The following is a 22,844-nucleotide window of genomic DNA, read 5'->3' on the forward strand; positions in this document are numbered from 1 at the left end:
AAGGTTCTCCCAGCGCTACTCATCCCAAGGTCAAGGGCCATTTTGGAGATCGCTTGCTTTTAAACACATGTTGATGTTTGATTTTTTTCTTTTCTCTTTCTTTCTTTCTTTCTTTCTTTCTTTCTTTCTTTCTTTCTCTTTCTCTTTCTTTCTCTTTCTCTCTTTTTCTTTCTTTTCTTTCTCTTTTTCTTTCTTTTCTTTCTTTCTCTTTCTCCCTCTTTTTCTTTCTTTCTTTTTCTCTTTCTTCTTTCTTCCTTTCTTTTTCTTTCTCTCTCTCTCCTTCCTTCCTTCCTTCCTTCCTTCCTTCCTTCCTTCCTTCCTCTCTCTTTCTCTCCCTCCCTCCCTTTCTTTTTTATTTTGAGAGAGCGAGAGAGAGAGAGCGCATGCAAGCGGGAGAGGAACAGAGAGAGAGAGAATCCCAAGCAGGCTCCACGTTCAGTGCAGAATCCAACACGGGGCTCGATCTCAAAACTGTGAGATCATGACCTGAGCTGAAATCAAGAGTCCGGCACTCAACTGACTGAGCCACCCGGGCACCCCATGTTGATGTTTTCTTAAATAGGCGGGACATTCAAAATTTAGAGTATGAATTTTGCCTTCCTCAAAATGAATTCTTAAGAGTTTTAAATCAACCCAGCTGGGCACGTTGACCAGAAAGGCTGTCCACGATACACTGCTAAGTAAAAAAGAAGGCTGTAGTAATTCCATTTTTTTTTTTTGTGCAAGCAAATTAACTCATACTCATGCACTTGTATGTTTGTATATGTGAAGGGGAAAGTGTGTGAGGATTCACACTAGATTTTCAAAGGTGGTTATGTTAGCCAATGGCTTTGAAGGGGGAGTGGAGAAATGTATCTACCTAATTAACTTTAGGGACTTTTGTACTGTACTTGGATTGTTTCAGTTAATCTGCGTTGCTTTTGTCATTTAAATGACAAAATAAACATGCTTAAAAAAAGGGTGAGAGGGGCGCCTGGGTGGCTCCCTCGGTGGGGCAGCCGACTTGGGCTCAGGTCAAGATCTCATGGTCAGTGAGTTCAAGCCCCGCGTCGGGCTCTGTGCTGACAGCTCGGAGCCTGGAGCCTGTTTCGGATTCTGTGTCTCCCTCTCGCTGACCCTCCCCTGTTCATACTCTGTCTCTCTCTGTCTCAAAAATAAATAAAACGTTAAAAAAATTAAAAAAAAAAAAAAAAGGGTGGAGATGTAACAATGTTCCCTGCAGGGTTATCTGTGATAGTGAAACACTGGAAAACAAGATAAACGTCTGAGAGTAAAGACTGCTTAAATAGGTCTGAAGTATCTATATGGTAGAATCTAATGTACCTGGAAATGATCTTATTAAACACATTTTAATGTTGCGGTAGAATGATCACGAATGATACACGGTGAAAAAGGAAGGGTACAGAATAGGATCTACTTAAAAAAAAAATTTTTTTTAATGTTTATTTTCGAGGAGAGAGAGTGTGAGCAGAGGAAGGGCAGAGAGAGGAAGACAGGGAATCTGAAGCAGGTTCCAGGCTCTAGGCTGTCAGCACAGAGCCCGACGCGGGGCCCAAACCCACGAACTGTGAGATCATGACCTGAGTTGAAGTCGGATGCTTAACTGTCTGAGCCACCCAGGCGCCTGCAGGATATACTTTTAATTCCAACATTGCAATTGAAATGTGTATGCATAAAAAAAAAATCAATGTATAACATAATCAATGTCTGAGCTACTTTTAAAAAGGGTGAGAGGGAGAAGCAGGTGTATCACTGCATTCAACTCACCTGGGCAAAATATAATTTCATTTCCTTTCCAAGAAATTCAGTCTTATGCAGCTGGAGTCTGGCGTCCGCCGCAGATAAGGGGTTGCTGAAGTTTATTCTGACCCGTTTGAAGCTCTTAAAATACTGAAAGGTGATATCCTTGTCGTATGTCCTAAAGAGGGATTCAAATTTGGCCTGAAAAGTAATAACAAAAATAAAAGGAGTTAAAATATACCCGCATAGGAGTCCTGAGGACTACATCGCATTTCCACTTGAGGAAGGGAATTAGTGTCATTTCGAGAACACCCAACTTCTTTCTTAGACAAGAAAAGCCAGCCTTACCCCTTCAAGGAAGATTTGCTTTTGGCCCCTTTAAAATTCTAATACAGGTGATTTTCTAAGAAAGTTAGAATGTAGGTTTTCTTAAATTCATTCAATCAGCAAAACAATTACCAGTCGCAGAAACATTCTTTTGAAAGTAGGAAAGGAGGACATTCCAAGGATGTCCAGCTTGGTAATTTGTCACCCCCCCCCCCCAACAATTCCTTATGTCCAACAACCTTCCCAGGCCTAGTGAACTCCCACCCCCACTGCTCAACACAGGGGGTGGCTGTGTATATCAGATGTTTCTTTAGGGTTTAAAAACACTGGAACTCATTTGAAAAAAAAAAAACACTGGGGGGGGGGCACCTGGGTGGCTCAGTCGGTTAAGCATTGGACTTCAGCTCAGGTCATGATCTCCTGGTCTGTGGGTTTGAGCCCCGAGTCAGGCTCTGTGCTGGCAGCTCAGAATCTGGAGCCTGCTTCTGATTCTGTGTCTCCCTCTCTCTCTGCTCCTCCCCTGCTTGCTCTCTGTCTCTCTCTGTCTCTGTCTCTCTCTCTCAAATAATAAACATTAAAAAAATTTTTCTTTTTAATTTTATTGCATTGGGAAACAGTGAAGTTAATAAGAAACCCTGCATTTCTCAGTGTAAAGGAAGAGGTTTAAAAAGAAATCTCCCTATTATTTTCCCACTGAGTCTGTTACTTTTTAACTCTCTAAAATAATACTGGTTTAAAAATTAATGTACTGCCAATGGACCCATTTCTTTCCTTTCAAAAAAAAAATGTTTACTTATTTAAATTCAAGCTAGTTAACATACAGCGTAGTATTGGTTTCAGGAGTAGAACCCCCACCCAGTGCTCGTCCCAACAAGTGACCTCCTTTATGCCCAGCACCCATTTGGCCCATCCCCCGCCCTGCTCCCCTCCAGCAAACCCTCAGTTTGTTCTCTGCAGTTAAGAGTCTCTTACGGTTTGCCTCCCACAAATGGATCCATTTCTGCATGCGGGCTACAATGTATGTATATTTCTAGCTCTAGTGTTACAACGCCTAGTGAAAATTACAAAACAGCATGAGTTCTTAGGATGGAAATGCCCAAGTCCAAGGGTGTTAGGCTTAGATTCAGGAAGGAGCTCACCAGCTTTCCGGGAGAAGCTGTGTGGAGAGGCCCCTGCTGGGCTGGGTCCTGGGGTGGTGGCTTTTGCGGGAGGGTGTGGGGCGAGATTGGAGACCACAGCGAGGTCTCAAGGCTCCAACCAGAGACGGAGTTGATAGTCAAAACTTCCAGAAAGATTCTATGGACGTTGAGGCGTCCTACCCTCCGAGCCTTTTCTTCTAGACTGAACAGGAAGGACAGGTGGTGGGAAGTCTGCGCAAGGCAGAAAGGGGCGGCTGAGGGTCCCATTGGGGGAGGGGCGCGCCTTCTACAAAGGGGACCGAGGTCGAGGAGGAGGCGGGCGGGGCGCACCGAGTACCTTGGAAACCTGCGGAAAGCAGTTTCTGCAGAGGGGGCGCCTTACAAGAGAACATTTTCAAGAATATTCAGTGCTAGAGAGAGGCAAGGGCATGGGACCTCCAGGCGCAAGAGGCTTCACGGGCAGGACAGGACTTGTGTTTCAGCGTGGGGGCGGGGGCGGTCAGCCCGTGCGCACCAGGCAGGTTGTTCCAAGGGTGGGGGTGGTAACAACTCACCAACTTTCTCTCTCTGAATCCCGTGGCTTTGCTTTCGTTTATGAAAACCTCTGAGGGGTTTTGCAGAGGCAAAGAATGAGAAAAATGTTACACAGCAGATGCTTCCCAGAGGATTTCATCTGGCTGCTGGCGGACTTTTCCCCCACCTCTCTCCAGCGGGAGCTCAGGCAAGTTTCTGGCGCACGGTGTGTGCATATATATTTGGAATTTTGCATGACCTCATCAATAGGCATTGTGACCCACTGTTTAGTTTTGGAGTTATGATTCAGAATTTAGGGGAGATGACTTTGAGGAATATTTTTAGAATACAAGTCAGGGCTCAGGACCAGACCACAAGAGAAAGCACAGAGTCTGTTAAATCCACATCACTATGACGCGATTCTCCTAAAAAAATAATCTTATTTGTTCTGACAGCTGGGATCTAGCTCTTATAGTTGCTGGACGCTGTCCCTCTTTGATTGAATAAAGAATGATTTTACTCACATAAGGCTAATATGAAATACGTAGCTTTTGTGGGATTTTCACACATAGAATGTGCTGCTATCTCGTTCAGAAACCACAGTCCTAGCCGTCAAGCAACATACACACTCGTGCAGTTCAATTTGATTAAAGAAAAAAAAAAAAAAAATCCTTCACATGTCCCAATATGGCATGGGCTCTAAAGCCTATAGCACCAATAGCATTCCCCAAACACAACACACAGAACTCACTCATATACAATATTGTTAAAGATCAATTAGACAGCTGGGTAGCTACTGATGGAAATCTTACATCTTAATCGAATGAAGAAGAAAAGCATGGTGATTACAATGACTAATTCTACTAATTACCACCAATGAGAGCTGCTTCCCCACACTTAAACTTAAGATATTTATCCAGTTTTATTGTTTGCTATGGCTGCATTTTCCCTAGCTAAAGGAAGCTGAAAACTTGAGGACAGGCCCTTGTAATTACCACAGACATACAAATATCTTTGCGATATTTATTTCCCAAGATAAAATTACACTGTTCTGATCTCTAGATGTCAAAGTGAAACGCTCTGTTCACGGCCAGAAAAAGCTTCCCTCTAAAAGGTTGCTTACAACCTACACAGAATGAAAAATACAAACCATGTTAAAACTTTGCATTACTGATTGGTCAAGGGACCTGGATGTTTTCAAATACTGAGAGTTTTAAACATTCCTTCACAGTTAATCCCTCGGGCAACAGCTTTGTTTCATAAAGCACCAAATATTTTGGACTTATTTCAAAACCCCCAAACCCGCAAGACAGCCACATCACACCCCCGCAAATATTTCAGCTGCTATTTCCAATTAACACAGTGCTTTGAAACCTCTCAAAAATCACATTATATTAGAAGCCTTACCCTGGTTTCACTTTCGCTGAAGATATCACTGTTTGCCACACAGGCAATCAGGGAGCTAAAGCTGTAGTTGAAGTTTCTAAAGTGCATCTTGCTTTCTTAGAGCGAAAGCACTAGCGACTCAGGCAGTCAAGCCCCAAGTGACGGTCCCTTGCAAGAGGCTGGAGGTTGTCTCTCCAGCAGGCCCTTATAAAGCACCGAAGTCCAGCCCCCTGGGGAAAAAAAAAAGCACAGCTTCTAGAGCATCCTGTTTGGACAGCAAATTCCTGAGTCAAGTCCTGCATGCTTTTAGGCAGACAGAGACAGAGTGTAAGTTTCTACTGGAAAGAGGTGACGTCAACACCTTAGTCATTTTCCCTATGCTAATTAACTTTGCTTGGGGAGGATGGAAAAAACAGCCAAGGTTTGCCTTGCAGCTGCTTTATCAACTCCTCTTGCAACATAGTTTCCACTGGTAGTAATTCCATTCAGCCACTCAGACACCATGCTCCTCAGCTGAATGGGACCACCCTTCTTAAGATGGAAAATGTTACAGAAGAAAAATGAGGAAGGTCTCAGCAGTAAACAGTAATTAGCCTCTGGGGGAGTTTTGAGCCTTTGGGAAACCTGGAAACTCAAGCCTTGGCTAGTTGTTTGATCCCTGTAATTCCCTGAAAACCTCAATCCAAGTTTTATGTTGGGGTATTAGAGAAAACGTTTTGAAATCTTTCTTGGTCAATGAACTCTGTTTTTAAAGAAAAAAAAAAAAGTGGAATTCATTTTGAAATATGGCGCTTTTTTTCCACCCTAATTGAACTTTACTGGATGAATGTCCCCATTCTCACTTGTATTCCACAGTGGGAATGTGAGAAGAGCTCCTCAAGCAATCCTGGGATTCTTCACTGGAAAATTTTACTATTGTAATCTGGAAACTAGGAAGATGCAACACTTTGATCATTTTCTGGGAGCTACTGGATTCAGAAAAAGATACAAACACATTTTAGAGAATCTAGCTTCTGGAGTTGAGAAGAGAAAACACTGAGATCAGCTGTCCTGTTTTGAGACACATAGACTAAAAGTTGCGTTTTTCTTCTCATAGAAAAGGAAGAAGAAATGAAAGGAATGCATGCTACAGTTGGAGAGCGTACCTGAAAACGGGCCCCTTTTCAGGTGAAATATCTGCCCCTTCTTTCCAAAGCTGCAACTCTGAGGTGCTAAGCACGTTTCCAGTTTCGATCCCTGTGGCAGCCTGGGTCCTCGGTCCTTCCCAGTCTCCCCAGTTGCATTATCACCTAAAAGCACTCAAGTTACTTCTAAAAGCATTGTCTAGTCTAGCGGCACACAGAGACACCTCCTAAGCTTCCAGAAGTTAACTAGAACTCTGCCATTCACATGTAAGAATTACCTTCAGAGAACCATTAAAGTTAGCCAATAATGTTACAGTCTCCAATAATGGAGCAAAACGAAACCGGAGCATTTATCCCTCCAAAGGAGGAAAAGTCAAGTCTTGGATGAATGAGCATTGCTTAATTTCAATGCGCACTGCCTTACTGCCAACTGTAGAGTTATGTAAGAAACCAGTTATGGTGTTCGCTTTGCCAAATTACCCATAACTCCCAACCCGAAAAGATCTAAATGCATATATTCTAAAACAGTTCGGAACCCTGTGAATAGTACGGGTCTGCCTCAAACCGCACGGGGATGCGGTCGCATGAGATGGTGCTTGGCGATGGGTAGCGTGTGTTTGGGCGTGCCGTATTTTCAGTGCTGTCGGCAGCCCGTCCCTGACACACGCACGTTGTGGCGGTGGTAGTGTGGGTATGGGAGGCGGTGGGGGGGGGGGGGAGGGGGAGGCGCTAAGGGGAAAGAAAGGGAGGGGGAGGTAGGACACAGAAGCCTCCTCCAGAGAGGCTGGGGAGGGCTCTGAGGTGCACCGCCCCTCCCCCCTGCTCCGCCAAGTCCACGTCCACCCCATGGCCCCCCTCCACCCCCCCACCCCCCCACCCCCCGCTTTTTCTCTTTCTCCTGGAGTCCACCTTAGCAAATAGAGTTAAACTGCGGTCAGAGGAGAAAGAAGAGGCAAATTTCTGCTCTGAGAAATAAATGATAAATGATCGCTCTTTCACCAGGCTGCCCCAAAAGCCTAATGTGTGATTCCGTACCTGCCTTTGACTTGCTTTTAAGGTCCATTTGAATCAAATTGTGATCCTGAGTGCTCCCATTTTTACACCCAGAAGAGGAGCTCAAAACAGTGACCAACTGTAGGGGGGCTGAAAAGAATGCTTTTCGGCAAAACTCCTTGGGTCACAAAGTGACCAGGGCCTTGGACCAGAGAGGGGCACCTACGGTCCCCCAGCACCGGCTTCCTCAGCTACTGTGTGAGAGGCATGGAGCAGACACGGGTTTTCGAAGTACGTCACTGAGTGGCAAGGCTCCTTCATGGCGCTCCAGCCCTGGCTGCAGGGACGTTATAAAGGGATAGGACACCTGTCTCGTCCCGGTACCCGGAGGTAACACTGCTTTAAACGCATCTCAGTTTCCCTTCATCTGCTAATCTGACAGTTCTCATCAGGAATGCCCACTCTGGCTCAGTCGGTTAAGCGTCCAACTTCGGCTCAGGTCATGATCTTACGGTTCGTGAGTTCGAGCCCTGCGTCCGGCTCTGTGCTGACAGCTGAGAGCCGGATCCTAGTTCAGATTCTGTTTTTCCCTCTCTCTCTGCCCCTCCCCATGCTCTCTCTCTCTCTCTCTCTCAAGAATAAACATTAAAAAAATTTTTGTTTTTAGGAATGTCCACTCTTCAGCTGCGTGTCTATTATACGGGAACTTGGATTTCTAAATGTCCTATGCAAAAGCATTACATTGTAAACAGTGCCTGTCCTCATGGAGGATAAAAATTGTTCCAAAGCAAGTATTAAAAAAAAGTAGACGTTCCTACATGTGTATCCCTTGTCATTTGGGAGACAAGTGCATTCCTGATTCTTGTTTGCTAGTCGGATAGAAGTGATTTGAAGAAAGCAGTGCCTAATGTCTCATTAGAGCTCTTGAGAAGCATACCAAAAATTGCACTTAAATTAGTAAAACTGACACCAGAAGTTGAAGAAGAAATGAAATGCTTTAGTCAACTGAAAGCTTTAGATGTTTTGCATTTCTTCCATTCGTGCCATAAAAATCCTAAATTCATCTAACTTGCAGTAAGAGCATATTTTCACTAAGAAGTTTTCTATTTTCAGGGAGGAAAAACTGAGGTTTAGGGTGAATTCCACCATTTCCATTACAGCATTCCCGGAGCAGAGTTAGGATGACCTCAGCGCGTCCTTATAAACCCCAAGGAGTTTGCACCTTTGCCAAGAATGTGCCACCACCAGGGAAACGGTTCTACAAAACGACCAGAAAGGGAAACTGAGTGTGGACCTTGATGTGCAAACCAAAGCAGAGCAAAGAACAGGGCAATTCACAAAAGATGGGGGGGGGGGGCGGAGGGCGGGGCGGGGGAGGACATACCTGACTGAGGTAAAAGGTACCCGTTTCAAGAGCCTTCATCTTGAACGCTAATGCAACTCAGGGCTTAGGCGAGTTTTTAGCTTCTGAGATAATGGAATTGTTTTATTGTTGCTTCGTATTTGGAGCCCTTGCTGCCTCCGACGTGGAGCTCTGTTCCTCCACCCTCGGTTACTGTACAATGGAGAGACCTAGGACCTCACGCTTACTCATCTTTACCGTTTTCCCAGTCTGATCGATGGTATTAACCGAGGGGAGTGTTCCTGTCCTCAGCTTGTAACCCTGGTTAATACCCAATTCAGCGGTGGAGCGGGATCGAACAACGTGATGCTGGCAGAGCGCTGAGCAGGGCGCCTGAAACACTACCGGGGGTGGTTGTGTGTGAGCCGCGTCTCTGTTTCCTACTTCACCTGTCGTGATACTGAGGTTGACAAGGGCACAGTTTATTTAGGGGAGCCAGGACTCACCCTGGTCTATCAACGGCAGATTCCAGGCTGGTTCCAGGGAACCACAGCACCGTGCTCCCCTGGCAGCTGCACCTTCTGGTGTCAGAGCTCATGTCCCCACCTCTGTTCTCTCAGTTGCTCTGGCTGGACTGTCTAGGGCATCTTGGATGCCTTCCTCTTCTAGGTGCCCTGCCCGCAGGTCCGGGGAGAGGTCTGTGGATTCTCTGTACCACCCTCCACTTTGCACTCCCCGCACAGCACTTCAGGCAGCTTCTGCGACTGCAGAAGGCCTCACGGTGGCCGATTTCTTATGGCTCCAGGATAGCACATAATTCCCACAACAGGTAACTTCTCGAAGCCGAGCTTGATCACGTTTCTCTCCCGTGGGAAAAACTTCAGCGACTTCCCATTGTTCCTTAGGTTGAAGATGACGACTTTTACTAAGTATTCATGCATGCATCCACCCATCCACCTATCCATCCATCTGTCCATCCATCCATCCATCCATCCACCCATCAACCCACCCATCCCATCCATCCACCCATCCATTCTTTCACCCAAGCAGTTTTTTAGGTTTTGGGGATTCACGGGTGAACAAAACAGACAAAACCCTCTGCTTTCACGGAGCTGACATTCTAAATGGGAAGAGAAGGAAAAGAAAAGAAACAAGATAATTGGGTAAAGTACACAGTGAGTTTAGACAGTGGTAAGTGCTGGGGGAAAGGCACAGAGAGGGGACAGGAAGAGCTGGGGAAAGATGCTGAAAGAGAGACTGGTCAGAGAAGGCATCCCTGAGAAGGTGACATGTCGATGCATCAGATCTGAAGGAAGTGGGAGACTGAACTGTGGGATGCTGGGGAACAGCATTCTGGGCCTGGGAACAGAATACACCAAGGCGCCCAGCCAAGAGAATCTTGGCACATTCAAGGCCCTGCAGGGGAGAAGGGTGGAGAAAGCGGTTGGGAACAAGGCCATGGGAGCCTTTGAGCCCTGAGAGAACTCTGGCTTAAATTCTGATTGAGGTGGCAGCCATGAGGGGGTTTTGAGCAGGACTTGACTTCCATACAACAGAACCACTCCAGTATCTTAGTTCAGAATAGAGCAAACGGCAGGGTGGAAGCAAGATGCCCAGTGAGGCTTGAGGCCTTTCCCGGCCACGGAGCCCTCAGCTGTGCCTGTTTTCCTCACTGCCCTCAGCCAGCTACTCTCTTGTCTCCCTCCTCTGCCCATCAGACCCCTATATATCCTTTAAAGCCCATCACAAACACTGCTTCTCTAGGAGACGCCCTTCCGTTAACCCAGTGACCCTCTGGGCTCTCCTCTTAGTTACATTCTTATCTGGCAAATCTCCCTGACTGCAGTGAAAGCCACATGGGGGCAACAGCACTCATTCTGTGCTTCCTGGAGATGCTGGTAAATGTTTGTGACATTCAGAGACTGCCCCAGGGAGGGCCCATCTGAGTCCCACAAAGAGCCAGAATTCACCAGGCATCAAAGGGCCATGGCCCTTGGTGTTCCTGACTGAAGGGTGTCCCTGTGTCTTTGGTTTAAGCAAAGGCCATGCCACTCCTTTTTGTCACAGGACGTCGTGTAGCATCGGTAAAGGCACATGTGTGCTCAGAGGGTGCCAGTCCCATTCCAGGACATACCTTCTCCGTCCCTGCTGTGTGGGAGCCCGCAGGTCACCCAGGCGGGGGTGGGGTGGGGTGGGGGGGCACTGAGCCATCAAGTCCAGACTTGGGGGCCCCAACCCTGGGACGCTCCTGGAGGCCTATGATTCTTCGGGGTCTCTGGCAGCCGTCCTGAAAATCTTCTGCATGTGGGAAGAACATATTCAGCTTACTATATTTTCACTTCTTTTAATGCCACTGATGTCTTTTTAAAATGCCTATTTTTAGGGTATGTTTTATAAGGTGCCCAGTGTAGAGTTGAAATCGTGTAGAATTTATGAACAAAAATGCTTTCACTGGCAGATGTACTAAAAACTCTTTTACCAATGAGATTCATGATCAAAACCCACGGAGACCATTTGTCTATGCGGCAGTGTGATTAAATCCCCATTTTTCTTTGAGCTTCGCCCTAACGATCCAGGAGAAGAAAGAGAGCAGGAAAAATATTCTTCTTCTTGATCTTGGAAGGAATCTCCATTCTCGTTCTCTGTCAGGAGGAATCAGGGAATGAGCTCGGGGAGGAGGCCAGATTTGGGCTCAGGAATTTATTGCTTTTAGCACTACTTTATTACTGGTAAGATCGGCTGCGTCACAGGGAGGGGCCTCCATTTCAAAGCAAACGTAAAACAAAGCAGGTGACCTTTCTGCTGATGGGCTCCAGGGTTCTAACCAGAACCCCCTAAAAAAACAGGCAGGTTGGGGTTCTTCCACGACAGAGGGTGACGCCTGCCGTAAGAATTCCAAATCTGCAATAAGAGAACCGTCTTAAGTGAAGATCACTTCTATGTTTAATAAGCACTAATCCTCTGGATCTGCAGGGTAATGCAGAAGAAATGATACTAATACTAAGCTTCAGCCTGGCACATTTCTGATAATTTGAAAAATAGAAGAGTCTGACGGATCTGCTACTTTGCACGGATTAGTACAAGAGAGTATCCACATAATTAGTATTTCTGGGAGAACACAGAGCTTTCAAGGACTTAAATGTATAATATGGGTGGCGTATTGAAGCCAGTGTCAAAAAGGATCGATGTATTTTTTTTTTAATGTTTATTTATTTTTGAGACAGAGAGAGACAGAGCATGAATGGGGGACGGTCAGAGAGAGAGGGAGGCGCAGAATCTGAAGCAGGCTCCAGGCTCCGAGCTGTCAGCACAGAGCCTGACGCGGGGCTCGAACTCACGGACCGTGAGATCATGACCTGAGCCGAAGTCGGACGCTTAACCGACTGAGCCACCCAGGCGCCCCAGGATCGATGTATTTTAGCAGAAGGGCAGGCATACTCTGTTAAAGGTTATGGTAGAGTGTTAAAAAAAAATGCAATCATCAAAAAAAAAAAAAAAAAAAAGAAGAAGAAGAAATAAAATGAAATAATCAGTTGATTAGGAAAAACTAGGGATGAGAAGCATGTTCGAATTTATACCTTAAAAAGGAGGTCAGGGCTCAGGCAAGATTTCATCTCGGTTGTTAAACTCCACGTGAGCTCAAAATCCCATTAACTTTTGCTTCCTTATTACCTCAATCTTTCCTTAGTACAGAAAGGTTAAACAACCCTCTGTGACTTTTTGGAAACGCACGGCTTAGGAGGCCGAAGACGGAGAAAACAGCCATAGGCAAATCGGAACTATGCTTAATGAGCGGCCTGGAGACCAGCGGACGTGGATTAAGGGAGGTAACGTTTATTCAGAGGTGACTGTGGCCAAAGCCACCCTAATTAATCATCCCTTATTTGCTCTCTTTTGTCGAGTCCTTTCCCGACCCACCTCGCTTTAATTACTGATTTTAATTTCTGCCTTGATGCCTTCCTCGGCTGGGGCACAATTTTGTGGCAGCAAAAACCCCCGGGCAGGAAGTGTATGGGAGCAGGCTAGCGACCATCTGCCCCTGTGCTTACCACTCATGCGGCTGGTTATCTCTCATTCCAGCCCTGCATTGATTCATTCCCATCAACTAAACCAACCCCCCTTTTAAGTTCATTTATTTATGTATTTAGAGAGAGAGAGCAGGGGAGGAGCAGAGAGACAGAGACAGAGAGACAGAGAGAGAGAGAGAGAGAGAGAGAGAGAGAGAGAGAATCCCAAGCACGCTCCACGATGTCAGCACAGAGCCCAACTCGAGGCTCAAACTCACAAACCGTGAGATCACGACCTGAGCCGAAATCAAGAGTCGGACGCTCAACTGACTGAGCCACCCAGGCGCCCCATAAACCCCCTTTCCATTCAAAGTATGAGCTCTACTTTTTAGTGTGAACGCTGACGGAAGAACCCGGATCCTTTCGTTGCAAATTCCATGCTCATCCGGAAGAACTGACCCAACCAGATGTGGGCAGGACGTGGGCCGCCGGGAGGCAGAAGCCACGTGTCATTCTAGTAGGTTCTCCCGAGGAACCTGGCACAGTGCTGGGGTCACGCGACAGCCTATCGATACCCGGTGAGTGTCTGGTTAAACAAGCAGAAGATGAAAAAGTGAGAAGGTTGTGCAAGAGAGAGGAAAGAGGGGAGCAAAATCAAAATCCGTAAAACCAGATAGAAAACACAGTTTTCAAAACCTTTGCTCTGCAGAGTTTGTATCCACACCCAATTTAAAAACTCAGGAGTCAGCTCAGAAATTGGTCCTTGCCAAATGCGGGAGAAGAGAAAACTGTGTCATGAGTGCTTTCCTACTATTTCCATTACCGCCCCCAGGCCCTGTTTTCCTGTCTGTAGCCGAGAAGTTTCTAACAAGGCCCCAGCTTAGGTTGCCTTTTTATGCTTTCGTTGCCTTCTTTCCTGATTAAAGTCTGAAAATAAGTTGCACGAGGAAGTATATCCTGTCTTCGTAAGAATGGCACAATGATTTAAAATACGCTAACGTATATTTAAAAGGAAATATACTGGGGCTCCTGGGTGGCTCAGTCGGTTAAGCGTCCGACTTCAGCTCAGGTTATGATCTCACAGTCCGTGAGTTCGAGCCCCACGTCGGGCTCTGTGCTGACAGCTTGGAGCCTGAAGCCTGCTTTGGATTCTGTGTCTCCCTCTCTCTGTTCCTCCCCCACTCTCTCTCTCTCAAAAATAAAGATTAAAAAAATTAAAAAAAAAAAAGAAATATACTAAAGTATATTTAAAAAGAAAAAGATAAACTATCAACACAGAACAAAGGAGACTCCACTGCAACTTGGATATTAATACGCACCATCAAAAAAGAGAATGGTTGCACCAGGCTTGTTGTTAAGGAAATTTGGGCATTCCTGTCAAGTGACTAGAACTTGGGCACACATCCTTACTCCGTAGCGTCTGGGATGGAAGAGCTGTCCCCTTAGGTCTAGAATTGCCAGCTCCCCAACACTTAAAAAAGTTAGTTGTCAATATTGAAAAACTGGGAAGTTTCACATAGAAATAGAATTTAAAAAAATTTTTAGGGGCGCCTGGGTGGCGCAGTCGGTTAAGCGTCCGACTTCAGCCAGGTCACGATCTCGCGGTCCCTGAGTTCGAGCCCCGCGTTGGGCTCTGGGCTGATGGCTCAGAGCCTGGAGCCTGTTTCCGATTCTGTGTCTCCCTCTCTCTCTGCCCCTCCCCCGTTCATGCTCTGTCTCTCTCTGTCCCAAAAATAAATAAACGTTGAAAAAAAAAATTTTTTTTTTTAATTAAAAAAAAAATTTTTTTTTAATGTTTTTTTTGGGGGGGGGGAGTAGGGGAGGGGCAGAGAGAGAGGGAGACACAGAATCCGAAGCAGGCTCCAGGCTCTGAGCTGTCAGCACAGGGCCCGACGTGGGGCTCAAACTCACGAATCACGAGATCACGACCTGAGCCGACGTCGGACCCTTAACCGGCTGAGACACCTACGTGGCCCTAGAAATAGAATTTCTGGCTTCTTTGTGGGGGAGGGGGGGGAAGGGAAGATGTGTCCACTCAGGGCCCAGTGACCCATATGGTGATGGCTGAACTGGTGGCTAAACCCTGTGCTCTCCAGATATCATTGTCCCCATCACTCCAGACCCCAAAGGCATTTGAGCTTTTGGCCTCTGGCTTAATTTAGGAAGTCATCAAAAATAGCTTAGTCCCTTGCTGTGAGCCAGACACTGAGAGATAGGGATACACACGAAAGCACTCACCCATCCACCCCCCTGGCTCAGTGTTTTATGTCACATAATCTACTTCAAATAATGCATTTATTTGTTAAGAAAATGTTTTAAATATTTATTTTTGAGAGAGAGAGAGAGCAAGCTCCAGCGGGGGAGGGGCAGAGAGAGAGGGAGACACAGAATCTGAAGCAGGTTCCGGGCTCTGAGCTGTCAGCACAGAGCCCGACGTGGGGCTAGAACCCGGGAGCCGTTGCGATCATGACCTGAGCCGAAGTTGGACGCTTAACAAACTGAGCCACCCAGGGGCCCCTCAAATAATACATTTAGAGAGCATGTCCATTATGCCTCACAAGGCAATTCTTCATCTTTTTCCTTCTGGCCCATTCACTGGCACAACACATTTTCATAAGTGACTTCCTGGGCATTTGCTGAACGTTCTCTCCCACCTCTGAAATTATACAGTAATGTAAGCGACTGGTGGAGACATTATTATAGGGATTACGTAGATTCTGCTCAAACAACTACAAACCACAGTTGGTTTCTTTAGAAATTGTTAGGAAGACGTTGGGTCATACCAGAGACGCAGCCAGCATGGCTAAGAATCAGAACCTTAACCCACTTACAGATTTCTGCAGAACTCGTTTGTGATTGATGGAGGCAGAAAGGTTCTGTCATGAATGGCCTTAGAAGACAGGGTTAGAGATGATCCGAAAGTAGACAGAGTTCCAGGTATTTTCAGAGTGAGGCTTTTAAGACAGTTCTTTTTTTTAAAAAAAAAAATTTTTTTTTCAACGTTTATTTATTTTTGGGACAGAGAGAGACAGAGCATGAACGGGGGAGGGGCAGAGAGAGAGGGAGACACAGAATCGGAAACAGGCTCCAGGCTCCGAGCCATCAGCCCAGAGCCTGATGCGGGGCTCGAACTCAGGGACCTCGAGATCGTGACCTGGCTGAAGTCGGATGCTTAACCGACTGCGCCACCCAGGCGCCCCTAAGACAGTTCTTTAACAGACCATTTAAACTGCCTTTGTAAAAATCTAGGATCCAGTTTAATCGAACTTCTTATGTTGAAATAAGTCTTAGGAAGATGGTGCCTGACTTCATCCTTTATGTTATTTTATTTTTAATGTTTATTTGTTTATTTTGAGAGAGGGAGAGGAAGCATGAGCAGGGGAGGGGCAGAGAGAGAGGGAGAAAGAGAATCCTAAGCGGGCTCCACACTGTCAGCACGGAGCCCAACGGTGGGGGGGGGGGGCCCAATCTCACAAACCGTGAGATCACGACCTGAGCTGAGGTCAGGAGTTGGACGCTCAACGTGCTGAACCATCCAGGTGCCCCCTGACTTCATCCTTTAAAGAAACGTCCCCCAAGAGTCTGAAGATGGAATACAGGGTCATCAACCGCTGGGGGGTGGGGTGGGGGTTCTGGGGACGACGCGACCCTCACTGGAGCAGAAGAAGGGCTTGTGCTGATGCCCCCACATTGGTCAGCTCCGGAATGGTAGCGACCTTGAGAAGGGGTGGGGAACTTAGAGAGATGGGTGGCTCTGCTCAGCTGATATAATCCCCCAAAGGGACAACTGCCAAGGGCAGCTGGGTGGCAAATCCTCTATTCCTGAAGGGTCCTGGAGCGTGTCACTGTGTTCGCCAACCAACCAACCGAAGAGGGAAACAAAGGCAAGAAAAACATAGTTTAAGTTAAATGTCCTTACAGCTTGCAGCCCACTGGTAGACGTCTGAAACATGGAAAGCGTCACCTTCCTCAAGGACCTCATGGCTGCCTTAGTGCCTTAACGTGTGTGTTTTATTAAAGACTAAAAGTAACCTTATCTTAACAGCGCCAGCCCCTCAAGGTCCTGAAAAGCCTTGCTTCCAAATTCCCTAGAAACTTACTGTCTCTCTATCCCTTCTCCCTCCACAAACTCAAAAGTATTTAATCAGTCCCTCCTCACAATCCTGGCACAGCTCTTTCTGCCCGGGGGTCCTGTCCCCATGCTGTAATGAAATGCCTTTTTGCACCAAAAACGTCTCAAGAATTCTTCTCTTCTTCCTCCTCCCCTTCTTCTCCTTCTTTTTGAAGTTTATTTATTTTGAGAGAGAGAGAGAATGAGAGAGAGAACAAGGGAGGGGCAAAGAGAGAGGAAGAGAAGGAGAATCCCAAGCAGGTTCCACGCTGCCAGCACGGGGCTCAAACTCACAAACCATGAGATCATGACCTGAGCCAAAATCGAGAGTCAGACGCTTAACCGACTGAGCCACCCAGACGCCTCTCGAGAATTCTCTCTTAGCCATTCGCTCACGAACCCCATTTTATAATTTCATCACAACCAACCACCAAGCGTTCCCAAGATCAAGGAACCAACAAGTTCCAAGGTCAAAGATTTGTACACTAAGTTAATCATCTGAACTATCCCACAAGTAGGACAGACTTTAAACTGGACTCCATGAAGATACTACTGATTTTACTGCAGATCATTAGGTCATTGATCCATGTTAAGGAACTTGAAAAAAATACAGTTAAAAAAAAAAAAAAGGTAGTAAACTCAACAGTTTCAGAATCTCAGTATTTACCATGTCAGTTGAAGCCCCGACAATTTTACTCCTACGAATTTATTCTATAGAAAGTACAGAGCTGTGGGCAAAGGTTTAGATGCAAACATATACCCTGCAATCCTGCTTGTGCAAATAACATACCCAAACCAACCAGTGACCGGCTAATGTGCTGAATCCATTCCACAGGCTACAGAGCCCTTCACACTAAGGAGGTGAAAACTAACGACATAAAAAAAAGATGTTCACAACTTACTGTTAAGAGAAAAGAAAAGCAGGTTACAAAGCGACGTTTATTGCTGGGATCCATTGTGGCGAAAAGAAAAAATGTGCATGTTAGTTACGATTGCAGGGTTTTCCTTTTGCGCCTATTTGGACTAACTAGTATTACTGTTTGGGCTTACAGTGAACATTTATTACTTTTGTAATAACACGAAGGCTTCTCTGTCTGCCCTCCCTTCACTTTCTCTTATGTATCAATGGTCACAGAAACCGCGGTTAACAGATAACACTCTTGCAAAGTTAGACGGTTAGGGGGAGAGGAAATTTACCCCCCTATTTCTCGCACAGCGGTGTGTGGCTTGTGGCTTTCATTTCTTTGCCCTGTGAATGTTTGTTACCCACACTTTCCAAACCTGGTGCTCTTAACTCGTTAATATTTTGGGGGTGCCAACTGTTGAGAGAATCCCCTTTCTTACTTACCTAAATACTTTTCAAAAAGAGGGATTTCACCAGAAAACACTGCTTTTGTGTTTTCTTCGATAACCTCCTTGGCCAGCCATTTTTATCCGGTGAAGTGACCAACCACTTAGTTGTGTTGACTGGGACATTCTCACCGGAGTCCGGGCCACCGCGAGCCAGGAGACGGTCACGTGACTGTCCTGCTCCCTGGTGTTGAGCTGCGCATTAGCATGACCAGATCTTAAGCAGCACACTCAACTCAGCAGGCTCTAGGGGGTGGCTGGCAGAGAGTTATCTGCTGGGTTTTGGAAAATCTCCTATCCGGGCTTTGCAAATGACCTCCAGCACGATGCCTTCTCTGAGCAGAGCCGTCAGATTCTTTCTTGTCACTCCCATGTCCCCACATCTACCCCTTCCTCATCTGTGTTTTCTCCACTCTTCTTGCTGACCCAGAATCACATTCGGAGCTCTTTCTTTCTCCTTGGGACGGCCCTGCCCTCTGCATCTCCCTTCTAACGAGACTGGAATGTTACTTAATGAGCTTCCCCCCCCCCCCCCCCCATTACAGTGTTAATGATGACAGCTGTTCAAGTATAAGAGCTCTCAGAGAATTTGTATTTAATCAGCATATTATGGAGATCAAAGTCTCGTCCCCAAAGGAATGACTGCATTGCTAAGAGGAAAATTCCAGACAGCAAATCGGTTACAGGGGGGAAAGTCCCCTAGACAGGTGAGCTTTTCTGAGGCAGGGTTCTACCTACTTGGAGATATTTTGAGCACCTATATTGAGTAGGTTCTTATGTGAGCTGTTTGGGATATAGAGCAGATGTTCGAGCATGAAGAAAAATGATTCATTTGTGTATTCATTCAACTATCATTTGTTAATCTCCAGCCTTGTATGACCTTGAGCAGAGAACCCAGGTGCCCACGTTTGGACTTCTGAGTACAGACCTGTCAGCTAATAGATGCGTGTTGCGTTAAGCCACTGAATCTGCGGTAACTGATTATGCAGTTACAGAACATAGTTAATGAATCAGGATCTGGGTTTTTGTAAGTCCTCTAAGTGATAGGATACACACTCAAGTTGGAACACCTCTGGTGTACATAAAGGGCCCACACAGCAGAGCTCGGCGGACAGCTCTGAAAAAGTTTTTAAGAGTACAAAAGAGGGGCGCCTGGGTGGCTCAGGCGGTTAAGCATCTGACTTCAGCTCAGGTCATGATCTCGAGGTTCGTGAGGTCCAGTCCTGTGTTCAGCTCTGTGCTGACAGCTCAGAGCCTGGAGCCCGCTTCAGATTGTGTGTCTCCCTCTCTCTCTTCCTCTCCCCTGCTCGCGCTCTCTCGCGCTCAAAAATAAAGACACATTTTTAAAAATTTTTAAAAAAAGAGCACAAAAGAAAAAAAAATCTCTCGACTTGCCCTTCAGGTATCAGATCAGACTGACTGCTGGACGTTCTGTAAATGCCAGACAAGGGGGCCATGCAAAATTCCCTTTCCCCCCATTCAACCTAAGGGTCAAGGGCAGCTAGAGCTAATACTGATAAAGTAGCTGCAGAAGAAAAGTTCTAACGGAAGCGGGACCGGGAAGGTGGACCGTGTCCCATATTCTGAGAGGCTGAGAGGGAGGCTGACCTGAGTCTCTGAAACTATGAAGGTAGGACCTACTTCACAGGGTGGTTGTGGGGCCCTAAGAGGACCCCACCCGGGGTCAGCACAGGGCCTGGCTCGTGGTGGCTTTGCAGTCGGGGGGAACTGTGAGCGCACTCCCCTTTCTCCCTTCCTCCGGTCCATCCTTCTGCACACCACTCATTTCTTCCAGTTTTTTCTGACTCTTTTCCGATTAGTGTTACCACGGTTTCTCTTTCTCCACCTGTTTATTTTTAATCTCCATGTGTCTTCACATCTAAAGTGTCTTTCTTATTGACAGCATCTGGTGGGGTCTTGTTTTTTCATCCCCTCCGACAATCCCTGTCATTAACTGGTACCTTTAGACCCCTGGTGTTCAAAGCGATTGCTCATTTAGTTGGATTCATAGCTACCATTTTGGTTACAATTTCTGGCTCTTTCTAAAATCCCTGCCTGTTTCTTTTCCCCATCCTTCTTTCCATCTCTCTAGTTTGTTCTTCCACCCCCCCCCCCCTTTCACTGCCAGGAGGGCGCCTTCACCTGGGGCTGCCTCGGGAGTGACATGGAGGATACCATCTTGAGGGTACCGTCTTGAGGGTACCGTCTTGTGGATGGCCACGGGCACCTTTACGTAAGCTTAGGGCAGCTCTGTTTATAGGAGTGGATGTCTGGAAATCCTCGCCCAGTTCTCTGCATGCTACTGGACAGCAGTAGAGCAATAGGACCTGGCATACAAGGAGGAAGACGTGCCTTGGGAACATTCTAGAAGGTGAGTCTTGGAAAATGCACCACCACAGCCTCTTTGAGACATTCCTAACTTGGGATATTACAAAACAGCCTGTCTCTCTCTTCCTGCCAGCACTGCTGGGGCCTCCGTTCACTCTCAGGAGAAAATCCAGCATCCAGACCATGAGTGGCCCCTGGGACCTCTCGGCGCAGGTCCTGCCTTGCCCTTGCCACAGCCCAGGTCCAGCCACACGGACCTGGTTCATCACTGCTCCCCAGGCTTCTAAGGCTCAGGGCTTTCATCCAAGCTTCTTCCTCTGCCTGGATCACCTCCTGCATCTCCTCCTAGCCAAGTCCCGCTTGAATAATAATTTAAATATCATCTCTGGGGGCACAAAAGTTGCCCCTGGGCCCCCAGATGTGGCAAACTCTTCTGTTAAGCATTCCTATTCTTTCCTGGCACCTATGATGACTACAATTGGTTGTGGGTTTATCTTTTCAACATCTGTCTTCCCTGCTGTGCACTCCCCAAGAGTTGGAAAATGACCGTCCAACCATGTTTTCAATGACTTGAAAACGTGACCTAGAGCACGGAGTTAGCAATTTACACGTGCCGTTGGGGGTACAGGACTCCAGCACACTGTGCTGAATTCTGCAGTAGATTTATGCCGGTGATCTGCACCACGGTTGTTCCTTTTGCCATAACAACTTATACGGAGGGTGGGATCTAAGCACAGTGTGTCAAAGTCAAGGGTTAGAATTTGCTACAGGAATAGTATACCTATTGAACTCTCTGTTTAAATTATATAGCTAGGCTATCTTGCCACATTGAAAATGAATTCAGAAGAGGTCCTAAAAAATTAAAATTAGGAATATGTGTGGATATATGTTTAATTTTTTAAAATTTTTATTTATTTTTGAGAGAGAGAGAGAGAGAGCACAAGCAGGGGAGGAGCAGAGAGAGAGGGAGACACAGGATCCGAAGCAGGCTCCAGGCTCTGTCAGCACAGAGCCCGATGTGGGGCTCAAACCCACGAACCGTGGGGTCACGACCTGAGCCGAAGTTGGACGTCCAATTGACTGAGCCACCCAGGTGCTCCAATGTGCGTATATATGTTTAGATGTTTAATGTACATTTGCATCGCATGATGGGAATATAAGTGAAAGGCAGAATGGTTGCTAAAGAGTTAAAACACAGGGCTGACCCCGAAGAGTCAAAGCAACGTTGAGAAAGAAGAACAAAGCTGGAGGCACCATGTTTTCTGATTTCAAACTATACTACAAAACAGTGGTAATCAAAACAGTATGGTACTGGCACCCAAACAGGTGCATAGCTCAATGGAACAGAATGGAGGAGCTCAGAGGTAAACCCATGGCATATGGTCAATTAATGGATGACAGAGGAGGCCAGAATATATAATGGGGAAAAGACAGTCTCTTCAATAAATGGTGCTGGGAAAACTGGAGAGCTACATGCAAAAGAATGAAACTGGACCGCTTTCTTATATACAAAAATAATTCAAAATGGGTTAAAGACTTCCATGTAAGACCTGAAACCATAGAACTCCTAGAAGGAAACACAGGCAGTAAGCTCTTGGACATCAACCTTAGTAATATATATTTTTAAATGTATTTTCTTTTTTAAACATTTATTTATGTACGTATGTATTTTAAGTAGGCTTCATGTCTAATGAGGAGCCCAACGCAGGGCTTTGGGCCACACTCACAACCCTGAGATCCAGACCTGAGGTCAAGAGCTGGACACTCAACCTACTGAACCACCCAGGCGCCCTGATGGAGGCATTTATATGTGACTTTATTGACAAAGCTGAATAGAATTCTCCGGCCCGCTGTCACTGGTGTCACAGCCACTGGGATCTCCTCTCCTGAACCTTGTGCCTGAAGTCAGGGACAGGCTGGACTGGCCTTGGTTCAGCAGCCCCATATACTTCTCAGTGGGATGTGATCCCTCAGAGAAACGAGATCAGAAAGCAAAAGCACAGCAAAGTTACAAAAGCAGCACCCCCACCCCCACCCCAGCCTTGTTTCAAGGTCATCTCAAGCTTGCCTCTTGCTCATGTGGGAGATAACAGCATTGCACCAGCCGGTCAGCGTGTGTTCCCCACGCTTCCAGAACCAGCAAGAGGACGGTCTGAACACTGCCTGGCATTTGCTAACAAAAGCTTGTACTGGTGGAGTACTTGCGTGTTGGTCCCCCACAGAAAAATGACGTGAGCCATAACCAAGAAAGTCGTTCTAGAAATGAGGAAGTAGATCTCAGGCTCCTTGTGGTTTCTCGTGAAAACTGCAGCAATGTGGGGCAGGGGTAAAAGGAAACCCTGATGGCACAAAAACAGACACTCAGATCAGTGGAACAGAACAGAAAACAGACCCACAAACATAAGGCCAACTAATCTCTGACAAAGCAGGAAAGAATATCCAATGGAATAAAGACAGTCTCTTCAGCAGGTGGTGCTGGGAAAA

At 46.4% G+C, this 22,844-nt stretch overlaps 1 protein-coding gene across 4 annotated transcripts in view; it reads right to left on the reverse strand.

Moving 5' to 3' along the window:
- The window catches only part of RCAN1 (regulator of calcineurin 1), a 102,643-nt gene that overhangs the window by 6,981 nt on the left and 72,818 nt on the right, over window positions 1-22,844 (reverse strand). The window contains exons 1-2 of one of the 4 annotated variants that reach the window (XM_047876075.1): window positions 5,127-5,334; window positions 1,768-1,941 (exon numbers count right to left, since the gene is read on the reverse strand). In XM_047876075.1, the coding sequence (XP_047732031.1) occupies window positions 1,768-1,941; window positions 5,127-5,213 (261 nt within the window). In that variant the 5' untranslated portion in view covers window positions 5,214-5,334. Of the gene's footprint in view, window positions 1-1,767; window positions 1,942-3,206; window positions 3,405-3,760; window positions 3,778-5,126; window positions 5,335-22,844 lie in introns of those variants that run through there. The other 3 variants (XM_047876076.1, XM_047876073.1, XM_047876074.1) reach the window with 3 other exon arrangements.

This window comes from Prionailurus viverrinus, chromosome C2, assembly GCF_022837055.1.
Source record: "Prionailurus viverrinus isolate Anna chromosome C2, UM_Priviv_1.0, whole genome shotgun sequence".
Taxonomy (NCBI): domain Eukaryota; kingdom Metazoa; phylum Chordata; class Mammalia; order Carnivora; family Felidae; genus Prionailurus; species Prionailurus viverrinus.